The 27,006-nt window shown below is 59.6% G+C and overlaps 8 protein-coding genes and 1 non-coding gene across 9 annotated transcripts; 4 read left to right on the top strand and 5 right to left on the bottom strand.

Moving 5' to 3' along the window:
* Positions 1-465: 465 nt before the first annotated feature.
* Positions 466-3,365, top strand: DCS_01906 (amino acid permease; the record flags this gene model as incomplete). The annotated part of the gene is made up of 8 exons (XM_040799237.1): positions 466-655; positions 705-827; positions 1,169-1,757; positions 1,821-2,022; positions 2,092-2,133; positions 2,227-2,480; positions 2,541-2,900; positions 2,960-3,365. 8 exons carry the CDS (start codon positions 466-468, stop codon positions 3,363-3,365), a joined length of 2,166 nt encoding a protein of 721 aa, XP_040660120.1.
* Positions 3,366-5,224: 1,859 nt separating this feature from the next.
* Positions 5,225-5,308, bottom strand: DCS_t10. The gene has a single exon. It is a non-coding gene; the product is annotated as a tRNA-Gln (tRNA).
* A 720-nt stretch (positions 5,309-6,028) lies between these two features.
* Positions 6,029-9,140, bottom strand: DCS_01905 (Fungal specific transcription factor; the record flags this gene model as incomplete). Its single annotated transcript, XM_040799236.1, has 7 exons — positions 6,029-7,232; positions 7,291-7,381; positions 7,444-7,854; positions 7,955-8,063; positions 8,129-8,374; positions 8,439-8,668; positions 8,918-9,140. 7 exons carry the CDS (start codon positions 9,138-9,140, stop codon positions 6,029-6,031), a joined length of 2,514 nt encoding a protein of 837 aa, XP_040660119.1.
* Positions 9,141-10,476: 1,336 nt separating this feature from the next.
* DCS_01904 (uncharacterized protein) lies at positions 10,477-11,409 on the top strand (the record flags this gene model as incomplete). The annotated part of the gene is made up of 3 exons (XM_040799235.1): positions 10,477-10,561; positions 10,663-11,055; positions 11,132-11,409. 3 exons carry the CDS (start codon positions 10,477-10,479, stop codon positions 11,407-11,409), a joined length of 756 nt encoding a protein of 251 aa, XP_040660118.1.
* Positions 11,410-11,592: 183 nt separating this feature from the next.
* Positions 11,593-13,557, bottom strand: DCS_01903 (grc3; the record flags this gene model as incomplete). The annotated part of the gene is made up of 2 exons (XM_040799234.1): positions 11,593-13,065; positions 13,117-13,557. The coding sequence occupies 2 exons, from the start codon at positions 13,555-13,557 to the stop codon at positions 11,593-11,595; spliced, it is 1,914 nt and encodes a 637-aa protein (XP_040660117.1).
* An 861-nt stretch (positions 13,558-14,418) lies between these two features.
* Positions 14,419-16,665, top strand: DCS_01902 (uncharacterized protein; the record flags this gene model as incomplete). The annotated part of the gene is made up of 2 exons (XM_040799233.1): positions 14,419-15,706; positions 15,776-16,665. 2 exons carry the CDS (start codon positions 14,419-14,421, stop codon positions 16,663-16,665), a joined length of 2,178 nt encoding a protein of 725 aa, XP_040660116.1.
* Positions 16,666-17,816: 1,151 nt separating this feature from the next.
* DCS_01901 (uncharacterized protein) lies at positions 17,817-18,299 on the bottom strand (the record flags this gene model as incomplete). The annotated part of the gene is made up of 1 exon (XM_040799232.1): positions 17,817-18,299. One exon carries the CDS (start codon positions 18,297-18,299, stop codon positions 17,817-17,819), a length of 483 nt encoding a protein of 160 aa, XP_040660115.1.
* Positions 18,300-18,329: 30 nt separating this feature from the next.
* Positions 18,330-18,797, bottom strand: DCS_01900 (uncharacterized protein; the record flags this gene model as incomplete). Its single annotated transcript, XM_040799231.1, has 1 exon — positions 18,330-18,797. One exon carries the CDS (start codon positions 18,795-18,797, stop codon positions 18,330-18,332), a length of 468 nt encoding a protein of 155 aa, XP_040660114.1.
* Positions 18,798-24,926: 6,129 nt separating this feature from the next.
* DCS_01899 (uncharacterized protein) lies at positions 24,927-25,430 on the top strand (the record flags this gene model as incomplete). Its single annotated transcript, XM_040799230.1, has 1 exon — positions 24,927-25,430. The coding sequence occupies one exon, from the start codon at positions 24,927-24,929 to the stop codon at positions 25,428-25,430; it is 504 nt and encodes a 167-aa protein (XP_040660113.1).
* Positions 25,431-27,006: the final 1,576 nt, after the last annotated feature.

Raw genomic sequence — 27,006 nt, 5'->3', positions numbered from 1 at the left:
GTATGATTGCTTATTCGTCGTCGCAGGGGCCAACTGGCTAGGCGAGTGCGGGCGCCAACATTCATTCAGTGTCCTGCGCAGCGAGGCGGACTCGGCAGCACCATCCGTTTGCTCGCCGTCGTTCCATGATGCGTGTAGGTGTAGGTGTAGGCGTAGGTGTAGGTGTAGGCGTAGGCGTAGGTGCAAGTGTAGGCGCAGGTGCAGGTGTAAGTGTAAGTTTAGGTGTAAGTAGGTGTAAGTTTAGGTGCAGGTGTGAATACTGCAGCCCGCATTGATGGCGAATGGCCAATTTCCTCGGCGGATGGATGGCGTGCTGACTAAATTGCGAGACGGTCAAGCGGTTGGGTGGGTTCCTGGCGAGCACGCAATCGGACCTAAAAAGTAGGCACGAGCTAGGTAGGTTACAGGTACAGTACGGAGCACCTGCGCAGCACATAACAAGTACCGCGACCTCCCGCCGTTGTCATGAATACATGCGCGCGCCGGTCGCCTTCGTATTCGGTACCTGCACGAGTACGGCGATGCGGGCGCGGCGGCAGCTACGAGGACGAGTACCCGGTACGACGGGCGGCGATTCGTACATGTACCCGGGACGGCACGGTTACGAGTAGTGACGAGCGCAAGCGCGGCAACACCGTACCTGGTGCCGCACGGAGTAGCGAAGGCGGGTGCCGCCATGCCATTATTAATAACTCTTTTTACAGCGAACCTTGGCCTGAACATTGGACGCTGGACGCTGCTCATCCATGTTGCTTGCATGCATATATATCACGAAAAGCCGGGGTACTCGTTCGTTCGTTTGTTCGTTCATCTTCCTTCATTCGCTCGTACGTCATCCTGCGTATTCTGTCGTGCTCGTGCCGTCCTTTTTGCTATATTGGGTTCCCCTGCCCGCGTGCATCTCGCCACGAGCAATCTGCCTTTTCTCTCTCGCATTCCCTCCTCTCGCCGCAACCATCATCATTCGTTCCCCATGAGCACGAGGACACGTCCGTCGGCAAACCATCGCCCTCTCGTCACCTTCCTTGTCAGGCATACCGGCCTTTGACCGCCGTAACCCGCCAGCGTCCCAGCGTCCCCGCAGCCCGTCGGTCTCTCTTTCCAGTCGCCGCTACGCACGTACGATCACGGTCGTGTACCTAGTGCGGATACGACACGAGCAGAGCAGGAGCAGGCGAGGAACAGAGCAAGAGCAGACCGGCACACCGCTCCCTCACTCTTCTCGCCCACCCTCATTCCCTCGACTCTCTCCCTCACTCTCTCGACTTTCTCGACTTTCTCTCTCGATTCTCTCGACTTTCTCGACTCTCCCGACTCCCTCAACTCTCTCGAGCACGGCACGGCCGTAAATATTCATACCCCGCGGTTCGACCGCCCGACCGCCGCATGGCCGCCTTCCATAACCACTCGCCGTCGGGCGACACCTCCTCCAGCAGCGGCGCCGAGAAGCCGTATGCGAAGCAGGCCGAGCATGGGCTCACGATGCACCCTCGCGACGCCGAGGAGGGCCACGCCTTTGCCCGCTCCGACAACCTCCAACGCTCGCTCTCGGCCCGCCAGGTGCAGATGATCGCCATCGGCGGCACCATCGGCACCGGCTTGTTCCTCGGCACCGGCAAGTCGCTCGCCACGGGCGGGCCCGCTTCCATGCTCATCTGCTACGCCATCGTCGGCGCCATCGTCTTCGTCACCATGCTCTGCCTCGGTGAGATGGCCGCCTTCATCCCCGTCGCCGGCAGCTTCTGCACCTATGTCGGGTAAGTGGCGCAGAACCCGAACCCGAACCCGTGCCGTCCCGCCGCTGACCGAGATGCCTCCAGCCGCTTTGTCGACGACGCCTTTGGCTTCGCCCTCACCTGGAACTACTGGTTCAATGATGCCGTGTCGACGGCCTCGGACCTCGTCGCCCTGCAGCTGGTTTTGCAGTACTGGACGGACAACTTCCCCGGCTGGGCCATCAGCCTCATCTTTTGGGTCGCCCTCATCGCCGTCAACGTGGCCACGGTCAGAGCCTATGGCGAGGTGAGTCTACCTCGCTCGGCACCCCGATGCGTCGCTCGTGCGGCCCGCTAACTCGCGACGTCGTCTCAGATCGAATACTGGCTCAGTCTTCTCAAGGTCATCACCATCTTTGTACGTAGCCTGTGCTCCTCCTCGGGGCCCTGACGGCCCGTCTCCCCGGGATGAGTTGAGCCGAAGCGATTCTAACCGCCGTCACTCGTCTAGGTCTTCATCATCATGGGCATCGTCGTCAACTGCGGCGGAAACGTCGACGGCCACTACATTGGTGTCGAGAACTGGCACATCCCCGGCGCCCCCTTTGTCGGTGGCATCGGCGGCTTCGCTTCGGTCTTCGTCACGGCCTCGTTTGCTTTTGGCGGCACCGAATCCATTGCCATCACGGCCGGCGAAACCAAGAACCCGGCGAAGAACATGCCACGCGTCGTCAAGAATGTCTTTTGGAGAATTCTCCTCTTTTAGTACGACGCACCCCGCCCCTCTCCCCTGCTCCCTCTGCGCATGCGCTGACGACGCTCCAGCATCCTCTCCGTTCTGCTCATCGGTCTCAACGTGCCGTACAATTATCCCGGTCTGAGCTCGAAGAAGACGAGCACGTCGCCCTTCACCATCGTCTTCCAGATGACGGGCGCCAAGGCGGCCGGCAGCGTCATCAACGCCATCATCATGACCAGCGTCCTCTCGGCCGGAAACCACGCGCTGTTCGCCGGTGCGCGCCTCATGTACACGCTCGGCATGGAGGGCCACGCCCCGCGAGTCTTTGCCCGGCTCAACAAGCAGCAGGTGCCTTGGGTCGCCGTTCTGACGACGGGCATGGTCGCCGGCCTCTGCTTCGGATCCAGCTTCATCGGCGCCGGCCAGCTTTGGACGTGGCTGCAAAAGTAAGGCCGAAATTCCCTTTGGTGAGGTGCGTCGGTGGGCAAGAGCTAACGAGTTCCAGCCTCGTCGGCGTCTCGAACCAGCTGAGCTGGATATCCATCGGCATCGCCTCCCTGCGCTTCCGGGCCGGCCTCGAGCGCCAAGGCAAGACGCACCTGCTACCCTTCAAGAACTGGACGTACCCGCTGGGGCCCTGGATCGCCGTGGTGCTCAACAGCTTTCTCGTGCTCGTGCAGGGTTGGAGCTGCTTCAAGCCCCATTTCGACGCGCTCAGCTTCGTCAGCTTCTACATACAGCTGCCCATCATGCTCAGCATGTTCCTGGCCTGGAAGACGATGAAGAAGACCAAGTTTGTCAAGTTGGACGACATGGACTTTGAGACGGACGTGTACACGGCCGACGTCGAAAAGAAGGACGGCGCGGGCTGGCGATGGAAGCTGAAGAATGCCATGTCCTGGTTGTTTTAGGTTTGGCCTCTGTTTTTTTGGTTGCGATGCATGTAGACTTGAGCGTTGAAGCAATGTCCATTTCTTTCCCCCGACATGGGATCGGCCGTCGGTCCCTCCCATCTGTCGCCTGCGACGCAACCGCACGTACATGGAAACGACGACGGGGCCCGCGTTGTGCCATTGTTTTGTGCGACTACTCGCTGCCTGCCTGGAGCCTGCACATGGCCCGTCTGCCCCTGCCACACACACACATCACGCACATCACGCACATCCAGGGTGAGGGTGCAAGTACGTGCGGAAGCAGGTGGACGGACGAACAGGTGGCTGGGTATTTTCTTTTTCGTGTGCATACACCGTCCGCACGGGTGCGGGGGACTCGGTTCACCTATGGCGCAACCATGTCGACTCTACTCCGTACGGAGTGCTCCTTGCTTAGCCCGTGGTCCGTAGCCAGCATCCATGGTCATTCTTCAAGGAAAAAGTAAACGCGACCCTCGGCTTTCGGCCGTCGGAGAATGGGACCGTGGGCGGAAATGTGGGCGGACGATGCGGACCGAGATGCTGCTTGCAGGCGAATATAAATGTGAATATGCTGCACCAAACCAGCCACAAAAAATGGGCGCCACAGTCAATGTGGACTTGGTAGGTGCTATATGATGCGACAGGATATGATTGCTTCATACGCATACTGTAAGTACATGTAAAGACAGTTTGCCGTACATGAACATGTGTGTACAGTTATGAACACGCAAGTAGGGAACAAGTAAATGTGCCTCTACTGTACTTACAAGTACAGTAGACTTGCAGTACGGAGTACACAAGTATTACTCTTTAATCACGGAGTACTCGTACGGAATACTTCATACTGTACAGTACTTAATTACATGGGCAGTGCTAATAATACAGTACAGAGCACAAGTACTTACTGGCAAGTACGGAGTGCATGTAAGTACTTAAGTACCTAAGTACGGAGTGCATGTACTTACAGCAAGTAATACTTAGGAACATTTACGGAGTACTTTCCTTGGCGACCCACTATTACCGCTTCGCCTTCGACCTGCGCAATTGCGTCATTACACATCACCCTTTCTGTGGCAGATCTATGAGTCCAGTGTGTCATGAGCCTGAACACGTCTATCCAAAACAGGTGCGGACATGTACTTGCAACTATCGTGATAGACTATCTGGGCCCCTCCCCCTCGTTGCTGCCTGCTGCAATGAAACGCCGAAAGGACCTAATCATGTGCATTGAGATGTTGGCGATCCATAGAGATTCCGACCCCATCCGTCATATGTCAATGTTACTGGACATTTGTGTACTTGTATGTACTTGCACAGCACGCTATGAGGATAGGACAAGACATGTACATACAAGTACTTCCTTGTACTCTGCACACACACTGTGCTTGAAAACGAATATACCGAGTGCATCCACGCCTACGTTCATACCTCATCTACCCTGTACACCGTGTAAGTGTTTATAATACTACTGAACTGGTATTCCGAAAAGCAACACAAGTACACTTGCATGTACATACATGTACATGTGTGCATGGCGCGGGCATGGCAAGGGCACCTGAGCCAGCTTGCCTGGTACATTTGGTCGATCCATCGGCTTCGGTGCATGCATGCATGGCCTGTGTGGTACGAAGGGTAAGGAAATAGACACATCTACGGGGTTTCTACCTCGCTGCAAGGGACGGGGAAAGAGTAGGAAACGAAGAAATTTACAAAAAAAAAATGCGACAAGCAGATCAATGATCGATCCTCCGTGCGTGAGTGCTGAACGTGTACTGCATTTCGCCCCTGCTAGGTGTAGTACGTACATACAAGTCAAGGTTAACGACCAGGTTAGTGGGGAAAAAGGCAAAAAAAACAGGCCCATATCAGATTCGAACTGATGCTTTCCGGAGATAATTGTGGATCAAAACCGAACGTCCTAACCCCTAGACAAATGGGCCCTTTGATGGAAATAGCCCTAGTTATTATAATACATAACGACATGCATCCATCCTTGTCAGTACCAGCTCTGACGTATTTCGAAAACTGAGGTTGACGTTGACCCCCCAATTCGCAACTGCACACGTCTGCACATAGAGGAACCCGGTTCCTGCCTGCTTAGCAGCATAAAGTGAAAGGTTGCAATGCTTTATTTTCTCGTGTCCGATGGTCTGGCACGGCATGGTACGAAACGAGGCTAGCCATGAGCCGTCGTCGACGAGGCGTTCCACCTGCACGTCTCCGCTTGCATCACCGCAGCAAACGACTGATATGTCTCTACAAGCCGCATCCCTACAGCAGAATCCAAGCGATGAATGTGCCCCAACATCGTCCGCCGTCCATACTGACCAAGGGTGTCAGGACGGCATGCATGTCGACGAACCTCCCTCTCGTCCTCGCCAACCTCGCGGGATCTTCGGAACGTCGGATGCCCCCCGGCTTCTGGCGCAACGCCTTCATCGTCCGAGAGCTGGGCCGGCCGCTCATCTTCATCATCAGGCGACTCCGCCCCTGACACTGCGGCAACATCACGGCGGCAACGTCACGGCGGCCGCCTGAACGCACGGGTGCGGCTGCGAGCCTTCGGCGCGGGCAATCCCTCGTGCCGTTCGCCAACGCTCGTGGCCTGCTGAAGAGTCTCTGTCCTCTCACGCCGGGACGTCTTCCGCCCGGGCTTCCCTTCACCCGTTGTCGGGCGGGTTGAGAAAGTCCAGATTCAGGCTCGCGTAGTTCCATAGGCTCGCCAGGTTTCCAAGCTGCACCTGGCTGATGTCCCCAAAGCCGAACGGTTGGTGCTCCTGGGCGTAGAAGACGTCATCGGCCGACGACGCGCTGTGAGCCTGCGGTTCGTGCCAGGCAAAGCTCGCCAAGGCCAGCGGATCCGGAGCTGATGCCGTCGTCAGTCCGTCCCGGCAGACGCTCGGCTCGGCGTTCGAGGTCGGCGGGTACAGGAATAAGCCCTCGGAGGAAATCGAGGTGTCGGTAGCCGTCGTTGCGTGTGACGCGACGGCACCGGTGACGGGACCAAACGACGGCGGCAGCGACGAGTACGATGCGCAAGACCCGACCGTTCCGGGATCGCTGTCCGTCGACGTTCCGCCGTGCGACATGTTGGGCGTCGCCACGGCGTCTTCGTCGCAGCCGATCCTCGCTCGGCCGTCGTCGTGCGCTTCGGACTGGTACTTTCCCGTCGCTCGCCGCGAGACGCGGAGGATGACCTCGTACGACGTCTTGGCCGTCTCCGTCACGTGCCTGAGACGCTCGAGGGCGGCAACCGCCTTGTCGATGGCGGCAAGAATGTCCCTCCGCCTCGGTATGCTCGCGTCGTCGTCGTGCAGGAGGGCGGAGCAGAGCACGGCGGCGGTGTCGAACAGGTAGAACAGGACCGCGTGGAACTTGGCGTCCCTCGGGTAGACGTGGTCGAAGAAGCGATGAAGGGCGCTCATGAGATGGAGGGAGTAATCGACGCCGTCGCGACGAATCTCGAGCTCCTCGGGCGGCGAGCGAGCCGACAGATGCCTCGCGAGATAGGGTCGGAGGGGGTCCAGGACGATCAAGTAGGCCATGCTACGCAGGTGGTGCCGGTGCGGCACGATCCACGGCCGCTGCGCGTCGGCGCTCTCGTCGGCGCGCCGCAGGTCGTAGGTCGGCGGGAACGTCCTCATCCAGCCTTCGACCATGGCTTGGTACTCGCGCACGTCGGCGGGGGTGACGACGTCCTTGGGCAGGCCGAAGCGACGGGCGATGCGGGTGATGAGCTGCGACTGCAGCTTCATGTGAAGCAGCGGCGACGGCGAGTAGCCCTCGAGCTTGAGCGTCGGAAATCCGACGTCGCATTCGGTGCGGTCGATGATCATGGGTCGCGACAGCAGGGCGGATAGATGCCTGCGCATGTCAACGGCGAGGCGAGAGAGGCGGCGGGCGGCGGTCGGGGACGACGTACCAATCCCACGTGTCCAGGATGCACCAAAGTCGTCGGCGAATTTCGCAATCGAACTCCGGCACGTCGCCGGCGACGGACTCTTGGTGGAAGCCTGGCATGGTCAGCAAAGGTCGTCGTCGGCCAGCCGGCGGCGGCGGCGGCGGGTGGACGAACCCAGGCCTTGAGCCTCCCTGATGGCAGCGCTGAGCACGTGCCAGGATTCGACAAAGCTCGCCTCGGACTGATACCAATAGCAGGAATGGAGCAGGGATTGGACGTTGAGCAGGTGGTTGTTGCCGACGGGGATGACGCTGTGCAGCTCGCGAGCGGCGCCGTGGTAGCGCTCGGCGAGCTTCCGGATCGACCCCTCGCCAAGGTCCGATTCCAGCTTGTGCTGCAGCTCCGGGTCGGCGTGCTGGGCGGAGCAGGCACAGATGGTGAGCAGGAGACAGGTCCACTGAAGGCTCATGGGCCGGTCGCCGCATCTCTCAGCCCACCAGGCGCGGTAGTCGTCGAGGAAGGACGGCGGGTAGACCATGTAGTAGTGGTAGTTGACCTTGTTGACAAAGTTTTGCACGAGCATGTCTACCTCGGCCTGTCAACGAACAGGAGGTGCCGGGGGGGGGACGACGCAGGGCAGCGCACGCGTGGGCGGCATCGACACGACGCGGGCGGCGGAACGTACCGGTGTAGGGTCGTGGGGGCAGCACCTTGAGGGCGCGCTCGAGCTGGGGACACGACCTCGCACCCATGAGGCACTCCTTCTGGAGCTTCACCGTCGGCCGGGCCCTTCGCTGCGGCGAGCATCAGCCGGGGGCCGGGGAGGGAGGGGGGGTTCACGAGGGGGCGACCGGCTCACCTCGGCGGCGTTGAGGCCGGAGAACAGGTGAGAGGGCGAGTAGCCGAGGGCTTCGAAGCGGCCGTCGTCGTCGTCCCAGGGGTTGGTGTCGCGAGAAGCGGCGAGGGGGTCATGGTGACGGTGGTGTCGCTTCCGGCCGACGACGTCGACGGCGGCCTTGTCGGCGGCGGCCTTGCTCTGGGGAAAGCGACACTTGTCGGCGACCTTGCGCTTCCGGCAGTGGTCGCAAGGCCATTCGCGGTTGCACTGTCGATGTCGACGCCGTCAGCACGCGGCGAGGGCAAGGGAAGGGAAGGGAAAGGGCAGGGACCTTTTGCTTGCGGCGCTGACACTCGGTGCAGGCCGTTCGACTCTGCCTGCCTTCCTCGCCGTCCCTGTCCACCATGGCGAGCGGGATCACCGGCGAGGGGGGCAAGGCCGCGAGTCCGGGTAGGGGCGGGGACGGGAACTGCGAGGGGTATCCGTCGTCGTCGTCGTCGTCGTCGTCGTCGTGCGACTCATGGACGACGCGGGCAGGCCGACGGCTCGACGGAGGCGAGCCTGCGTGTTGAGGTTGACTTGACCGACGGTCACGGACGACTCCTGGGCAACGAGGCAGGGTCGCGGCTCGAGCTCAGGGACGACTCGGCATGATGGAGCTCGTCTGGGGGATTCGACGCGAGGCGAGGAGGGCATCGGCCACGGCCTCGTGGATGCATGGGGGGTCGACGTTGCCCTGGGCTGCTGTTTGAGGCGAGGCGAGGCGAGGTGAGGCGACGGGCAGGGTATGGATTTAGGTGGTGCACGCACATGCACTGGACGCGGCGTTTGGTGCCTTGCGAGCGCTGCCAAGTACAGCAAGTACCATTACTTGCAGGTACCAAGGCAGCGGAGAGAATGGAAGAGCTCTTGCGGCAGATGCGGCGCGGGGCTGTGAAGGTAGGTGGAGAAGATGTCGCCGCGGGGTACCGGCAAGTATTCCGTCTAGGAGCACACCATGCGCCGCACCGCAATCACCGCCATAGTGGTACATGGTAGGAACCAATCGCGCGTGCAGGTGCGCCGTACCTGTGTCGGCGTACGCTGTAATTCACTATAGCTGACACTTTGGCGCACAGGTTGGTATCACCATGGCACGGATACGCCATGCTGTAGGTGCCTACTAGGTACCTACCTATTACTGTACTTAAGTGTCTCTGGGTTGGAATTACGAGTAGGCACCCACGGAGTAATACTCCGTACAGTGCTCCGTACACCCACATTCATATACTTGCATTACCGATCACGGAGCAAATGCTTGGTACAGTATATTACTGACTGTACGTTGTAGGTACTACAAGCACTGTAGTTGAGGGAATACCAAGTACAGCTACATCTCATCCTTGGCTGCGAGGGTATGTATTGGGACCTGATAATACACCATGCAAAATCTGGTACGAGCAAGAACTTGGAGGTTCCGCCCTACGACATCACGCAGGTACAAGTACATGTAGTGCAGAGTGCGGCTACTGATGTTGAACGAGCACCTGTCCGCAACAGAGGGCCCTAGGGCACCCGATGGGTTACACGGATCACCCGGATCCGCGATTTCCGAGCGCTAGTGCGTCTCTCGTCATCGCCGTTCTGGGCGGACAAGTACCTGTACTTGGTTGCTGTGCTTGCACAACGACTCCGTACAGACGGTACAGCACACCATTGGTACTCGCTCCTGCTCGTCCGCTCAAGACACAACTCACCAGCACGGGCTGGCCGGCTTGTGCTTTCCAACAGCTCGTTTCCATACAATCAGCATCTCATTCATGTACGGAGCACGGTATTCCGTTTTCGTGGCAGCCGTCATTCGTTCCCTCGTCGAGCAGCACGGCGGGCAGCATCACGGGGGTTCGAGCCGACAGCTGGGCGTGTTGCAACCGGCGACGAACGAGCGGACGCACCTATAACTGGCACTGTATTTACTCCGTACCATTGCTGTCTAGCATGTCATAAGTTCTCATGTCAAGTCCAAGTTCCATCAAGCTCCGGAGAGCCAAGCAGGGGGGGGGCGCACCTGGCAGGGACCACAAGGGTCGCCATGCCCGGGGGGGGGGGGGGAGGAGGCTTCGGGCGTCCTGGTTCCCCGGCACCTGGATTTTTGTTTTTTTTGCGCTGCAGGTACTCGGTACTAGGTGCTGACTGTACTGTACTGTACTTACTTACCTGACCTGCACAAGGATTATTACGCGGTGCAGCATGTACAGCAAGTACTCCGTACTTGCTGTAGGTGCCAGCCAATACCAGTGATGAGTGCCCCGTACTTGCTGTAGGTGCTAGCCAATACCAGTGATGTGTGCTCCGTACTTGTACAATATACTTACTTAAATAGGCTCGCGATGCATGAGGTCACCGCCACGCACTCAAGTGCCCCTACGGAGCAAACATTCCTGGAGGAGGATGCCAGCAGGCGTGCCTCCGACCGTGAGTCGACTGTACTTGCTGGGCGCCATACCGCTTGGTACCTACGTGGCAGCCATGTCTACCACTACTAGGCAGGTACTGGGTGTTAAGGTGACGGCCAGTGTCTGCCCTCCGTTGTCCGTGGCCCGTGATGCTCCTCGAGCATACCATCGGCAGTCCTAGCATGCGGATCAATGGTGTGCGAGCATTCGTGCCCGTGGCCTACAGATACTCGCGCATCGCATCCATGTCTCCGCATGTTCTCCAGGCCGCTATGGAGCCATTGTCGTCCCTATCCCTCACGCTTCACCGTCTCACAACCTCGGCCAGCACCACCGCCCGGTGCGACGGGAGACGGGACAAGGGTGTGCGTGTCGTGTCGACGAGCAAGGTTTGCCGTGCCTCTGCTGCGCAACGCGACAGCCGGGACATCACATCCAGTCGGGCGGCAGTCGCCTTTCACCATGCGCTTTCGTCAGCCTTCCGGGACGCCGCCTCGGGGATGCAGTCTCGCGGTGATTGTGGATGCAGGTCTCGCAGGTGCCGCCAAGCCATGATGCGAAATGTGATGCAAAATGTGATTCGAAACAGGCTCCGAAGTGTGCTCCGAAGCGGGCTCCATCCATGCCGTCCGCGTCGCTTCTCGCTCCATGCCCGGCGGCCGAGACGACGGGTCCAAACTCTCCAACGGTGGCCGGCCAGAGCCTGGGAACGGCCATGTCCGCCGTTGCCTGCGGGACGCGCAACATGCCACGGCGGCAATCATGCCCAGCCTCGTGCAGGAAACGCCGCCAACCCATGGCTCCACGGGCAGCCGACCTCCCCCAACCAAGGGATCCATGTCCGCTGCGACGTCAGCGACGGCTTGAGCCACCTGTCGCAGCCGTCGCGCGTCGTGCGTCGAGCGTCGTGCGTCGTGCGTCGTGCGTCGTGCGGGCTTCGTACGCGTCGTTTTGCGGCACGACGGACCACTGCTCCGGACAGTTCGGCCGACGGCGCGGCCCATTCAGGCACCCCTCGGGGGCATCCGTCGCCGCTGGTCGTCCATGTCCTTAGTCGCCGGCGCCGCGGCCCAGGTCCCGGCGAACCCTCCACACGCGCGATCCCACGGGGCGCTTCTGGCTGCCCCTCAGCACCTCGACCCATGGCACGGCCGTGCCGTCCCTGGCGTCCGAGGCGTAGCCGACATCGTCCTTGGCGTCGTCGTCGCTCATGTCCTCGTCCGCCGCCTCGAGCGCATCCGGCGACGCGTCTCCGTCTCCGTCGTCGTCGTCGGCCTGCTCCTCGTGCAAGTGCTCCGCGTACGACCAGGTCGGAGCGTCAAACTTGCCGTGCACGAAGACGATGCTGTGCCCCTGCGACCTCGCCTCGGCAATCTTGGCCACGGGCATCGGCGTGAGTACCTGCAGCGTCTTGCCGGCCGTGTCGATGCCGCGGACGAGGGCGAGGCCGATGGTCCGCGAGTGTCGTGGGTCGAGCGCGACGTCGTTGGGGTTGGCCACGAACGGGATGCCTTCCCGCGTCCTCGACAGCGTCGGTCCGCCGTCGGCGCTTCCGCCAAGGCCCCTGAACGCCTCGGGCGCCTCGATCTCGACGACGGCCAATACGGTGCCGTTGATGGCCTCGGCGAGAAGATGGGCCGGTACTTGGTAGTCGTAGCGCAGAACGCCGAGGAAGCCGCGCTGCCCGCCCGCGTATCGAACGGCGAGCGGCCGAATGGACGAGAGGGCCGAAGCGGTCCACTCTTGCCTCCTTTCTTCCTCCCGAGGGCCTGGGCGGAGGGTGTGTGTGTGAAAGTACGACATGGTCTGCATGTCTCTGAAGTGCGCCGCCGTGCGCGACGCAAACTCGGACTGTTGCGACGGCAATGTGACGAGCACGTTCTTCGTGACGGCCTGCAACGCCTCGACCGTCTCCGCGGGCCCCTCCTCCGACATGTATATCACTTCGGCCGGCCGCATGCGGTGGATGATCTGCACCAGCAGTTCCAGCCCCAAGCTGAGCACCCACCCAGGCGTGTTGACGACGAGCGGGCAGTGGCGAAGCGTCCGCCGATAGTGGTCGTGGAGGTCGGTGGCGCACTCGAGATGCAGCTCGGCGCCGGATGCCGGGTTGACAGAGGCCATGGAGTGGCATCGCACTACCTTGTACGCCTCGTCGTCGAGGCTGGGGTGCGTGAACGGCACGCCAAGGTTGGGCCTGGTGACGTGAACCAGCGATACCGTGCCCGGGGGTGCGTACTCGGGCTGCCCTGGGTCCAGGTCGAGAACGGCAACGCCTTTCGGAAATCGACAGGCCGAGTCTCCGCCACCGTCGCCGCTCCTCCACGTCAGGAGTCGATTCGTGAGCAGCTTCGAAAAGGTCGATTTTCCCGCCGACTTGGGGCCGCACACGAGCACCGTCAGCGGTTCACGGCCGCCGTCGGCCGTCGACTCCATCAGGGATGCGAGCTTCCTGTTCCACTTTGGCGGCGATACAAGCTCCTGGATGACGCTCCTCTTCGGCCCATCCTCCGAAGTCGACAGCTGAGACGGTCAAACAGGGTGCTTCTGCGCGCATGCTTCCGGTGCACTTACGAATCTGTAGGAGCAGGGTGCCTTGGACGCCTCGGCGCCCGCCCTTTCCTGCGGTTCGTGCCAGATGCCTCGGAACAGCGGAGACAGCCGGCCCAACTTCCTCAAGCCGTCGGCCGTCGGGTCGTTGTGCATCTCAAACCTCGTCTCTTCCGCCGTTCTCATGACGGGCAACGCGTGGCATTGAGGCGCGTGTATCCAGTGCGTGCGGTCGGAAGGTCGAATCGTCGCCCCGGCCACTGTGATCTCCCCGGATAAGACGCGAAGGCCGAAGCTTCCGAGGACGAGAAAGCGCTGCAACTCGTCAGCGGCTGCGGCGGTGATGGAGGCGGAAACGCGCACCTCGCTGTCGGTCAACCTGACTTCGACGATGCCGTCGGCCTTGGCTCGGGAATTCTGCTTCGTCAGACGAAAGGATGACAAGTTGACCGCCTGCCCGGCCATCGGCTTCCTCGTCTCGCCCTCCGCACCACTTCCCGCGAGTCAGTCGCTTTGGCCATGACGACGGAGGGGGGGGGGGGGGGGCAAAGCACCGACGCTGCGTGGCCACGGGCATCTCGATCCGCCGAGGACGGCGTTCCTGTCGGCTCGCGTCTCTTCTGCAGGGCCTGCAGCGGGCTGAAAGGGTTCGACGAATTGGGCGTCGGAGCATCGTCTGGCGTGGCGACGGCCGAGCCAGCTTCGGAGGCGGCGAGCTGTCGTCGAGCAGCCAACGCACTCAGGGCACTCACCGCCGCTGTTCATCTCGTCTCCTCTCGTCAGCAACACCGGACGACGAAAACAAGAAGCTCGCTGAGGCGGGGAGACTCACACTGAGGCGTGCCTGGCGTATCGAGCCTACGTTTCTTGTTGTGCGTCGAGGACGACATCTCCAGCAGATGGAGGGGCGCCAATGGAAGGCATCTAGTAACTATTTCCGTATCGTCAAAGAGGGTAGCACACCTAGAGGCGAGTAGGTGCTTCTGTCCAGTGCCAATTTGATCATGGAGAGCGAGGTACTGCACGCATGAGATCGGAAATTCAAGCAGCCATCGAAAGGGTTTATCGATAAGGGCGATGGGACCACCAACACTCGAGTGTCCGCCTAACTAAGTATCATTACAGGCGCATGTACTTGTAAATACGCCGCTGCAGGTGGTGGTTACAGTGGTTCTCGCAGTAAACGCGTCAAGGGTCAATGAAGGTGGGGGGTCTCGCCGCCGCTCTCCTCCGTGGTCAAAAATTCTCCAGCCAAAAAGTTCAACCGCCCTCGTCATCTTTTCGACCAGCACAGCCAGTTTGCCGCGGGCACGCCATCTCGCTACAATGGCACCCAAGGAACCGTACAAGGTTCACTCGCTCAAAAAGCACATCGAGAACGTCAACAAAGGCTTGAGCCCCGAGTCGCAGTACAACCGACGACCGATCAAACGAGCCGCGCAGGCACCCAAGAAGACGGCCGGTGCCGCCAAGCTCCCGCTTCTTCGCACGGCGAACGAAAGCGACGACGATTCGAGCGACAGCGACGACAGCAGCGACGACGACGGCGCAGACTTTCTGAAGAAGCTCCTGCCTCGGTCCGGCAACCAAGCCGTTGCAGGCACCGGCTCCAAGCGCGGTGGCGGCGTCGACGAGATTGCCGACAGCGAAGTGGAGCGAACGGCGGTCGCGAAGAAGGCTGCCGCTTCCAAGGAGGCTTCTGTCAAGATGGAATCGGAGTCTTCCACCGATACCGATTCGGAAGCCGACAAGATCAATGGCAAGGCCAAGACCAACGGCGTGCAGGTGAAGAGGGAAGGGGACGACACGTCCTCTGACGACTCGACGTCGGACTCTGAATCGGACGAGGACGGCGAGGATGCCAAGGCCAAGGCCTCGACGGTGTCGCAGGTCAAGAAGGAAGAGGACGATGCGTCTTCTGACGACTCGACGTCGGACTCTGAATCGGAGGACGAGGGCGAGAATGGCAAGCCATTGGCTCGGCCGACTGCCGCTTCAAAGAAATCCGAGTCGACATCAGACTCTGAGAGCAGCGACAGCAGCAGTGATTCGGACGCCGAGGCGGAACCTCGGCCCACGACGATTCCGACCGTCGTCGCCGCGAAAACCAAGTCGGCATCCTCTGGCGCCGGCAAAGGCGATGTTGTTGGCACGGCAACAAAGGCCAAGAAGGCTGGTTCCGAGAGCTCCTCGGAGAGCTCTTCCGAAGGCTCTTCGGCGGGTGCCTCAGGCGGCGACTCCGATTCCGACAGCGACATGGTCGACGAATCCATTCATCTCGAGGATCGGAAACGTGGTCAAGTCACACTGCCCAGCATGGTCGCTCCCGACTTTACGCTGCGTCGGGGCGACGACGGTGCCAACGGCGAGGACGTGGTGCGCATCTGCAACGAGGCAAGCATGCAAGGGAAACAGTTTTGGTACTTTACGCTGCCCTCGAACGTGCCCATCTCGGTGATTCAGGACATGGAACTGCCCACCGACGCGTCGGAGCAGGGCGGACGAGTCTTTTCACAAGCCGGCGGGGATTACGGCGTGTCCTTTGACAGCATGGCACCGAAGAGCTCCATCCAGATCATGATCCCTTCCGGAGGCAATTCTCAGTATCAAGCAGGTATGTCCAACCGGCGGCCCTTTGGCCACGGGCCCTCGACGGTGCCATTTTCGCTGACGAGGCGGACAGCCCCGCGACGGGTCGATCAGCTGATCCAAGTGCGGCGCATCACGCACCTGGGCGGCGCAGCAACGGCAGGTCCTCGCGGCGACCGACCTCACCGGCCGCAGCCGGCCGGCTTGAAGGCGCGTTTCCAACCGATGGGCGTCACGTCGGCCATGGGCCGCATCGGCATGGAGCATGAGGGACCGGACGACGACGACGACACGGAGATGGTCGATGGCTCCCCGGAGAAGACGAGCGGGAAGCGGAAGCTCGAGGGAGGCAGCGGCGGGGCCGACGCTTCTCGCAAGACCAAGCGAAAGCACTCGTCGTCCGAGGACGAGGCCACCCCCGGCTCCACGGCCGAACAGGTCGCGGGCAAGGGCCGACCCCGCTCCCAGCCGAAGAAGCAGAGGACGACGACGAGCGGCGGAAGCCCCGATCTCGGATCCGAGCAGCCGTCGCCGGCGGCGGGCGAGAAGCAGAGGCTCGTCGTGCCTCCCCCCGTTCCCGGCAACGCCTCGTCGTCACTCGGTGCAGGCACGCCCGCCAAGGTCAAGTCGAAAAAGTCGAGAAAGTCCAAGGCCGAGTCGGGTGAACAGCCGAGCTCCCAGTCTCTGCCTGGTCACGTCCAGCAGTCTCCGGCTCGACAGACGGCGGTGCCGATCCCCCACATCCCGCACTCGTCCCAGCCATCCAAGATGTCGGCCGTACACGCCCCCGCACCAGGGAAGGCTGCGGCGAGAGAGGCCAAGACGAGCGCGACGAAGCGAAAGGGTCACGGCACCAAACAGTCCAACAGCTTCCCGATGACTTCCTCACCGATGAGCCCACCTCCTAGCGGCCAGGCGTCGAGTCGAGTGGAGAAAAAGGTGACGCCAGTGCCGCCACCGGTGTTCAGGAAGGGCGCGGCCTAGAAGGCCAACCTCGGACAGCAACGAGCGGGAGCAACCTCGTACCGGCCGTCGCCGCTGGCCACGGACGCGCGTGACCCAGCGGCTTCTCGCTTGCCGCCGCCGTAGCGGGTGTGCGAGAGGCAGGCGGAGCTGGAGTGGCTCGTCGGTGGTCCCGCGCGCGTCTCGGGGCCGGCTTGGAGCGTCAGGTTGGCCGCATGGTTTTAATTTCATTTTGTCGCACGGCGTTTGGAGATGCGAAAGGGACATCGATCAGCCGCCACGGAAAGGATAGGCGAGGACAGATTCCCGTCCCCCGAGAGCCCATCATGTTTAAGTACCACATGTGCTCTGCTTTGAACCGCACCGACCTCGATGCGTCCGGCCGAGGTGTCGAGGGAAGCCGTAGCTCGTCGCCGGCAAAAGCAAGCAGGCCGGTGGCGAAATGCACGAGCGTCGTCGTCGGGTGCACGAGCACGTACAGGCACAATACATTACGATTCGAAGGTGGGAGCAGGCCGATTACTCTACCACTTGCTGCGGGTGCAGGTACTACTCCGTACAGCACGGCGTGTGCTGGGCCAGAGATTGGTGTCGCGTGGCACTCGGCATCAGGGGCCCCAAGGGCCCAAACAGCAATGCCGATGGATGATCTTGATGCATCGGCCCTTTTATCGTCATTGCTCCCAAAGGCTAGGTGTCGACGAAAGGGCCCGCTGACATGGGCGTGCAGCGCAAGTAGATGCCGTTGCCCAACCAACCACCCGAGCTGTAACCTCTACACTCGGAGCGGCACGCCCCCCAGCATCGGACGATTCAGTCAATACCATCGTAGGAAGCCATCTCGGGTAACCTTTCGTCGAGGGGGCAAACCATGCTGCTGGTTGGGGAGGTATACCATCGTACAGTACAAGTTACAGTTCGGACGATTCATTCAATACCATCGTAGGAAGCCATCTCGGGTAACCTTTCGTCGAGGGGGCAAACCATGCTGCTGGCTGGGACCTCCTCCAAGGTACGGCATTGAGAGGAAATCGATGCTGGATGAGGTATACCATCGTACAGTACAAGTACAGTACATCTAGGATGGGGTTACGCCGATTCCATCACTGGATGCTACTGCAAGTTGTTGCCCCAACCGTTCCGTTGGCAAGGAGGGATCGACGGGCGGCATACTAAAAGTCTAGCCCGAGGGCCCTGGCACGATTTGGTGTAGATGCCGCCGTGCCCGTTGGCGTCGGCGGGGTGCCTCCATGCTCATCTGGCCAGGCGGTTGCCCTGATGGCCATGCGCGTAGGCAGTTTGTCGTGATGCCTTGGTAGCCGTTTGGCTAGGCGCTTGGCTTGATGGCTGTTGGCGTGAGCCTGCATGCTTTGGTGCCCGTTGGGCCAGGCGGCTGCCTTGATGGCCATGCGGGTCGGCAGTTTGTCGTGATGCCTTGGTAGCCGTTTGGCTAGGCGCATGGCTCGATGGCTGTTGGCGTGAGCCTGCATGCTTTGGCGCCCGTCGGCCCAGGCGGCCGCCTTGATGGCCATGCGGGTAGGCCGATGGCGGCTATGCCTCGATGGTGGTTGGGCCAGGCCGATGGCTCGATGGCTGATGGCGTGGGCCTCGATGCCTTGGTGCCCGTTTGGCCAGGCGGTTGCCTCGATGGCCATGTAAAAGACTCGAAGGGCGCCATCTCGGCATCAGAAGTCGGCACCGAGGACCCCGTCGGGTAGGGTGTTCCTTCCGGCCTGAGAAGTCCTCGGGTGGGTATGGGGATATCGGGAATTCCCTTGCCCACGAAGATGGAGGATGTAAAGGGACATCGGGTCAGGGCAGGCCCGGCGGGTGACGCAGTCGCCTTGTTGCCTGTGGGGGGAGGCAGCTCTGTGTGCCTCGATCGCCCGTCGGGTGCTTTGACGCCCATGGGGATCAGCGTCTTCGGCTCGATCGCCCGAAGAGTTCGACGGTTGCACGGCTGCCACTTGGGTCAGGCGGCAGGCGGCAGGCTGGATGCCTGCCATGATGGGTGCAGGAGCCTGCCTCGAAGCTCGTCGGGATGGGCATTTGCCTCGACTGCCCGTGAGAATCGGCCGCATGCCTGCACAGGCCGAAGGGTGGACGTCATCAGCGAATTCAGTAATTTGCGTTGCCAACTTGGCCGGGTTCATAGCTGTTGGACCAGAAATCGGAGTCTCGTAGCACAGAGGATGGGGGGACACAAATGGCACAATACCACTTGGTGATCTTGATGCTCCGGCCTCTCGGTGTTGTCGTTCCGGAAAGCTAGGCGTCCAGAGTGCTCGCTTACATGGGCGCACAGGTAGATGCAGTGGCCTGACGAAGCTACCGCGCCTTGGACCACTTTCCTCGGCGCGACTGAGCGCGCCTACCCTACAACTACGGAGTCCATGCTGCACCTGCACGATGGGGGTGGGTGCAGCACGTAGTGCGTGCCGATTCACCGCCGTTCCACCCACCGCTTTTTCGAACAATGGCGGCAGGCGCGTCCGTCGGCTGGGTCGATGATGTCAGGCAGTTGGACTGTTGTGCGTTCGTACCAACCAGGGAGCAGCTGCTTCCGTACTAAGTAAACACGGATGGAAGCAAACCGCCGCGGAGGCGCGTCTTGGCGTCCGATGGGAAGGGACGGGAGGGGACGTTGCGAGTTCTGTACAACTACAAGCAAGTACATGTCCTCAAGAGTGTGTGCACCAAGCACGAAGCAGCGCATGTACAATACCTGTGCTTGTACTTGTACAGCTACTTCTTCCGTCAGTCGTTGTTGCATTTGGTGGTGCAAGTATTACGGAGTACGGAGTAATACTTACTGCACATGCAAGAGCTTGGTTGCACAGTACAACAAGTATGTCCTGTACGGAGCACTTGCAGGGTGTTCATCATAGGAAGCCGCCTGCATGTGTCCCGTGTACGGTATGATCAAGTCCTCGCGTACGGAGTACAAGCACAGGCTGCACAGCACATAATTCTTGCAAGCACAGAGTACATGCATGGGGCTCGGCACAAGCCAACACCGCACCAATGAGGGCACAGAACAGTCCGTGGTCCGGGTTCCCTGCCATGCAGATGCCTCTGTCGTCATCGAACGTCAAGCGGAACGAGGCAAGATGAGAGGACGAGGGCAGCTCACTTCCAGCCCCTGCGCCGTGCAAGGGCGAAGAGACACTCGTCATTTGGTCCGGATACCGTGCAAGAATGAGCACGGCGTAGCCGGTCGTACCGCTGAGGTTGGCGCCGCGTTGGCATGGCAGGAGTGCAATGAACGAGGGTGCATGTCTGTCTGGTATAGGGTGGGTGGGAAGCCTGTTGCTCAGCGGACGCAACTGACGATGCAGCCGGGCGCGCAAGCATTGTACACGGCACAGTAGATACTTGCAAGCAAGTAATTAGGGGCAAGTACTAGTACGGAGTACGGAGTACAAGTAACGTGCAACAAAGTGCATGTACGGGCAATAAGTATTAGGAACTTACCCGCAAGGACAGTACATGTACTGTAGGCGCATGCAGTAATAATAATTATCAACACAGCGCACTCCGTGCAGCGTGTGGAGAACTGTACTGTACTGTACGTGAACCCGGTAGTCCAGTTCGGTACGTGCGGCGTGACACCAGCGACTTGGCCGTGCCGCGCACAGCCCACAGGAGGCCTCTTCGGCGGGAGCGAGTGCCTGCGAGCTGTTCGCCTTCCCACCGTGTTCCAGACATGACCTGACCACCCATGATGCATGCGGTGCAACGACGATGGCGCGACGAGACGTGCACAGCCAAGGAGCGCAAACCTCTGTGCCAATCAACGGGGTCGTGGCCTTGCGCGACCTCTGTCAGCACACCATGCGAGGCGACCGTACAGAGTGCAGTACTTGTACAAGTATACTCCGTACAGCACTAGTGCTCGAGGTGTGCCTGCACTGCCTGCCACCTCTTCAAGAACTTGGTCAAGAAGTAAGCACATCTAGTAATCCAAGTAGCATAGAGTACAACTAAGTACACTTACTTACTGTAGCTTCATGCTTGAAGCTGCACTCGAGTCCAGAATGTTGGCTCCTTTGGACAGGTAGGAAGCGCTAGTACTCTGCACGGAGTAATCAATCAATCCACCTACTACGGAGTAGAGTAGTTTCAAGTATATGGGTCCTTGCATGGAGTACTCGATACCAAGTATAACTAGTAAGCAAGTACAGTACGGAGTACGGAGTACTGTACATGCTCATTGAAATGAGCACGAGTACCGCCACCATGAAACGAGCTGAAGTACGCGTATCGTACAGTGTACATGTACTTTCTACATTTATTCATACAAGTGCATGGAGGGGTACGCAGTAATACATTTGCGCCAACTGCGGAGTACTTGGACGAATAATAATGAGCACAAGTACTTGATCGCACGAGTAAGTACTTGCATGTACTCCGTACTTGCGCCGGCATTGTCAACTCACCGCCACCGAAGTGGACCAGCGGTGGCCTGACGTTGGCATGCGCCTCCGACTCTCCATCCAGCCTTTCGCGAGGTCGACAGATGATGGTTATAATACATGCATGTACAAGTATGCGTGCGCAGCTAGGTGCACAGGAGCACAAGCACTGCACTCATCCGTGTGCTTGTACTTAATTACATGTACTTATGTGTAAGCAGGCAATACGTAAGTGTAGTAAGTATGTGCATTTACAAGGATCCTACTTACTCCGTACTTTGCACACTTGGGCCGGCAAGTGCTGTGCAGTTCTCCCCCGCCCCCAAGGGCACTCAAGTCCGAGCTCACGCTGCGGCTAGTGCTCGTATAAGTAGTAGGTACTAGAGTAAAAGCACAGTACTCCGTACGGAGCAAGTTCGTGATGCGTACTAACTAGTACTAAGGTCGCATATAGGTATGTCCTGGCGAATGCTATACGCGTGTGATACGTGCTGCGTACTCGTATCCAGCATCAGCAGCTCATAGACGCCCACTCGGTACTCGGCACCGTCCTTTGAAGCACTTGTGCGCGAGGCAGACAATTCCATGCAGCTATTTACTTGCAAGGTGCACCGATACTTGGGAGTACGGAGCGCAAGTACAACGTGTTGCAAGTGCACATGTACTGTACTTGCGGACTCGTACTGCATGTACTAGTTGTACTTCGGTGTACTTGTGCGTTGGTGCCCCTGTTGGGGAGCACGAGCATGAGCACAAGTAGCAGCATTACTTGCGCCGAGAAGGTGTACATGTACTAGCTGTCTGTGCAATCGGTGTAAAACTACTCCTTGCACTGGGCAAGTACATGGTGTATGCAGGTGTATATACTTACCTTGTATTCAAGTACATGTACAGTACTGTAAATGTAGCGGACGCTGATCGGAATCGGTGGAGATTGGCAAGGGAGGCCAGCCCGGTAAAAGTGGCCGCTTACTCTTCCGTGCTCCCTCCATGTCTTAGCCGTCCAAGTAATTACTTACAATCACACATGCACGCACACGAACAAAGTGCTCGTGCCAGTTTATACTTAAATGTATGCACAAGTACTCTGCTAGTGCCGGGACAGTGTGTAGGGGTTGGTGAAGGGAGCTTGGAGCATCAAGGACATGTACACGTACTCTGTCCTCTCTGTGCAACCAAGCGCAAGTGCGTGCAGGTGTAATTACTTATTGTTGCCATTGCTCACCGGTACGCCGGTACCTACATGTACTGCATACTCCGTACTTGCATGTAGTAATTCTCGTCCGTACCGTAAGCAGGGAAATTATGACCGAATTTTCCTCGGACAAGGCGCGTTACCGAAGTGGTACTCGGTCAGAGGGCGCGAGGGCCCCGAACAGGCACCTAGGACTGGCACGCCGTAGGTGCACTCGCGTCGTAATATTGGTCCACTGGAGGAGTGAGTGCTGCAGTGGCTGTACGTGTAAATGAATGTACTGTACTGTACGGAGTACATGTACTCCGTACCTAAGGTACCTATCCGCTCTTGCACTCGGCGCCTGGGTGCTTTGCTTTCACGTAATATAGGCATCCTTGCCCATAACCGTCGCCAGAATTTTACAGGTAATTAGTATTCCGTACTGTACAAGTAAAGTGGTACGGAGTAATACTTGTACCGTTGTACTTTCATGTTCGCCCAGGTGTACTTGCACACGCAAGCATGCAGGTAGGCCCAACGCAGCTGTAATGTAAGTAGGTCGAAAGTACATGTACGGAGTAATATTACTGCAGGCACCAAAGTGGTTGCTATACTGACTGTACTTGTCATCTACATGTACTCCATACTTGTACTTGAGCTAGCGTGTGGTTGTAAGCAAGTAAGTACGTGTCGTTGCACTCTGTACTTGTACAGTAGGTGCACTGTGATGCGCGTGCATGTACTTACTCCGCTGTAATTAATTACAAGTAATTACTAAGTACTCGAGGACGCACGCCGACCAACTGCCAAAAGTTCATCATGGAGCCAATCGCAGGTCGGCCGAGGTGCAAGCAAGTACTTACGATGGGCACGGACAGCCTCGATTCCTGTGCTGGTACACACACACACACACACACCCGCACAGGTACTGTAGGTGTATGTGCCGACGCCCGCCTGGGCAGGTCTCTCTCCGCCGCAAACATTGTGCTGTGCCGCGCGAGTTCTGCAAGTCCTGCACGTCCATGCACACATATGTGGAAGCAAGTACTACCGATACACGTGTCGGAGTACGGAGTAATCGTGCAACTACTGTACCTACCTGCACCCAAGTACGGAGTACATGCGGCTGCACTCGATAGATGGGTGCTGGTAGTACGGGGTACTCTCTGCACACTCGTCCGCGTACACAAGTACCGTCCGTACGCACGGCCGGGCTCAAACATGGTCACAGTACCGACGGCACCCTCCAGGACTCGAAAGGCTACCTAGGTAGGTACCTAGTAATAATAGTCGGTCGTCGCAGGCTCATGGCGTCACTCAGCGCAGCTCGGGAAAACAGCCACAACCCGGCCGTTACGCGTGCGCGAGCTAGCAGGCTCGGAGGCGCGCAGCGACGAAGCAGCCGCAACGGGTGCTCGATGCATCGAGAGGGTCGCCATGGCCGACGCAACGTTGGCCAATACATGGATACTCGTAGACCTGCTTGCACCTGCCTACACCTGCTTGATGAAGTACAAGCATTGCATGCACAAAATCAATGGACGCCCGTTTGCGAAAGGATGCGCAGGACGGACCCCCTCGCCTCCCCGGACAAGATCCATCGGCAATTTCAAATGCGCTTATCAAGGGCACCGTGTGCGGAGTACTCTGCCTGTAATTACGGAGTGCTTGCACACGTACTCCGTGCTGTACGTAAGTACCTGCATGCATACTTGCAACCTAGAACTTACCTGCTGCGCATGTGCAAGTACGGAGTGCACGGTGCCGACAAGAGAACCAGAACCACCCGGTGCCCAGTGAGACTCGAATCCGCGGCCGGCCCCCTCGACGTTTCTGATCCTCGGCACCAGGTGTCCCAGCAGACTCCGTGCCAGTTTCGCGGACATGCTTCAACATACACCCGCACGCATGGAGCAGGAGATGTGCGGCGCGGAGTGCTGTCGGAGTACAGGTACAAGTAAAGGCTAACGTGTGAGCGCATGTACGTGTACAGTACGGAGTTTCGTGCACGGGAAAGACTGCAAAACTGTACGGAGTACGTGCATGCTCTTTATCCAGTACGGGCTTGCGTGCTGTATTATTCCAGCGGACGAGACCTGCCGTTGACTGCCAGCTGTACGTGCATGTACATGGACAAAGGTGCCAGCTAGATTAGTACTAGGTAGGTACTGTTGGTGTAGGTGCCCAACTGGCAATACTGCTTGCCCTCGGGTCGTGAGCATTCGGCGCATGTACCGATGGAGTGTACAGATACATGTACGATAGTACAAGGGCTGCTTGCCTCCTGCCTATGTACTAGGTACTGTGCCTAAGTACTTAGTAAGTACTGTAAGTAGGCACGTGGGTTACTCAGATCCATACTCCGTACATGTCCGGAGTACCTGCGCGGACGTTGGGGTGCGGACGGATAGGTGTGCACACGTTACTTGCGCATGCACTTGCAAGTAATACAGTAGAGGTAATTACAGTACATGCACGACACTAGTCTTGTGCCTGGGTCTCGTGGGTGCCATCACCATCGGTGCTCACGCGCGCACGGTCACGCAAGGGAACGAAAGAAAGCGCCAGCAGCATGCCAGGGAAATGCTAGCCGCAAGCCACCGTCTTTTTTTATCCCCCCCCCCCGGCCGCGCGCCGCAGGCCTGCACCGTTTCGTCACATTCTGGCCTCGCCCGGCTGATCAAGGGAGGATGGACGACGACGACGAGGCCGACGACGTGGAGGCCGACGACGACGAGCAACGAGGCCGAGGCCTACCGGCATCTGTGCCCGCCAACCACGCGTGCGGCGGCGGGCGCGCGACACACATGGCGGCGGGTGGCAAGTCCAGTCCTCGGAAAACCGCGCGCAGCCGATGCGAGATGATTTTTTTCCTTTGTGTCGGCCGCCATCCGTCGTCTCATTGGGTCGCCTCTGGTCGGTCTGAGGTCATTGCGCGCGGGAAGACCGGATCCTTCGGACCTCGGGAGGCCAACGGCACCGGCACCAGCGCGTGCTCGAGCGCACCGCACGCGCACGGCGCCGTCGATTCCAGCGCAGCACCCACCGTCGGCCGACAAGGTGCTGCGCGAGAGGCGTGCGGCGCGGGCGCGGGCAGGGTGGGCGAGCGAGCATCGATCGGTAGGTACATGGATGCCCGCGCAGCATACGCGCATGCGCATGTGGTCCGTACTGTACTCCGTACTTGCATGTAATTACTGTACATGTGCCGCCAGCGGCGTGCATGTCTTGCAGCGCCCGTCTCGGGGCCCGACGACGGGTGCGGCCATCCAGAAGCGGCCGCGTTTCAGCTTCCCCAGATTTCGTGCCCCGGATGGACGGGCTCGCATTCCTCGCCGAGACTGCGTGCTCGCACTCGCAGGGTGCAATTGCCAGTGCATGCACGCTGGCGCGCCGAGCTAATGTACTGTACGAATGGGCCACCGTGGGTTGGGCGAGGGCGAGACAAAGGATCGCTGGCTAGCCGTTGTCCGCTGGCCGTTGGGCCACCGCCGTGCAGCGGCAGCGCGGGTGGGCGGAGGGGGGGGGGGACTCTTGGCGTCGTGGCACGGCAGGGCATGGCAAGGCATGCGACGTCTCCGGCGGCCCTCTGCCGCGACGCGGGATACGCAGTCGTCGTCGTCGCGTCGTCGTCGCATTCATCGCTCGGCGTCGGAGGTTTTCGAGCGCCGCGTCGAGGGATGCGAGCGAGCGGCTGACCTTTGCACTTGCTTGCTGTGCGTGCACTCGGCCATTTTGCCCCCCGACGCTCGTCCGCCGGAACCGCGTGGCCTGCAGGGTCCGCACAGCATCCTCCGGCCCAGCCAGGCCACGGCGACCGAGGGCGGCGGTGAAGGACCCGACGCCCTCGTCGCCACCCGGCCCCCTCATTCCCCCCCCCTCGCCGCAGCCGGCGGACGATGCGAATGAGCTTCCACACGCGGCCGTGGTCCCCGTGGCGGTTGCGTCCGTCGCACGTCGTCGGCATTTGCCAGCGCATTTCCGTCGTCGACGGGGCGGATACGTGTCCCGCATGCACTGCAATCACGCTGTGCCGATAGTTTGTAATTACTTGCTCTTGTTTGGGTGTTCCGTACTATGTCAATACTCGGCGCTGTACGGATACACCTACAGCACCTGTATTACAGCACTTGTATTACTGCGGAGGAACGAGAATACTACAATAGGTGCCCAGTACACTGTACGACGGTGAAGGTGTACTTAGGTACCGCACCGTATTATTAGTACTTGCTTGAACGTGTTCGTGTCGCACGGGTGGGTACTTAGTCTGTGTACCGAGTACAGGTCCATGTGCTTGCAAGTATTGTACAAGGACTCCGTACAGTATGCACACTTGCCTCCGGCCAGCGAGCAGGGAAGGGTATGGGTACGGGTAGGTGGTGCGGAGGAATCGTTAGTAGAAGGAAAGAATCCATGAATCGAGGACATGGACCCAGAAGAAGCAACATCGTGCCGTTGGGCGCTTTGGCTTGGGCCTGGTCGCGGGCCGGGGACGCTGCCAACACCGCGAGGCGTGCGCCTACCAGTACCTACATGTTCAGGTGCGGAGTACAGTGCAGTGCATGCGCGAGCGCGGCGCTGCTGGCGCGCCACGGAGCACGCGCAGGTACATGTGCCCTCGTCCTCCCACCGTTCCCACCGGCCGTCCGCCGGCTCTGCGCTGTTGACAACTGGCAGCGACCGCCGCAGCACGGCACGGTACGCGCTGGACAGGCACTGTAGCTGTACACCTGCGTGCCTTGCGGTGCCTGTACTGTACAGTACATAGTC

Source organism: Drechmeria coniospora, chromosome 01 (genome assembly GCF_001625195.1).
Source record: "Drechmeria coniospora strain ARSEF 6962 chromosome 01, whole genome shotgun sequence".
NCBI classification, from domain to species: Eukaryota; Fungi; Ascomycota; class Sordariomycetes; order Hypocreales; family Ophiocordycipitaceae; genus Drechmeria; species Drechmeria coniospora.
This window is presented reverse-complemented; position numbering and strand designations above follow the sequence as displayed.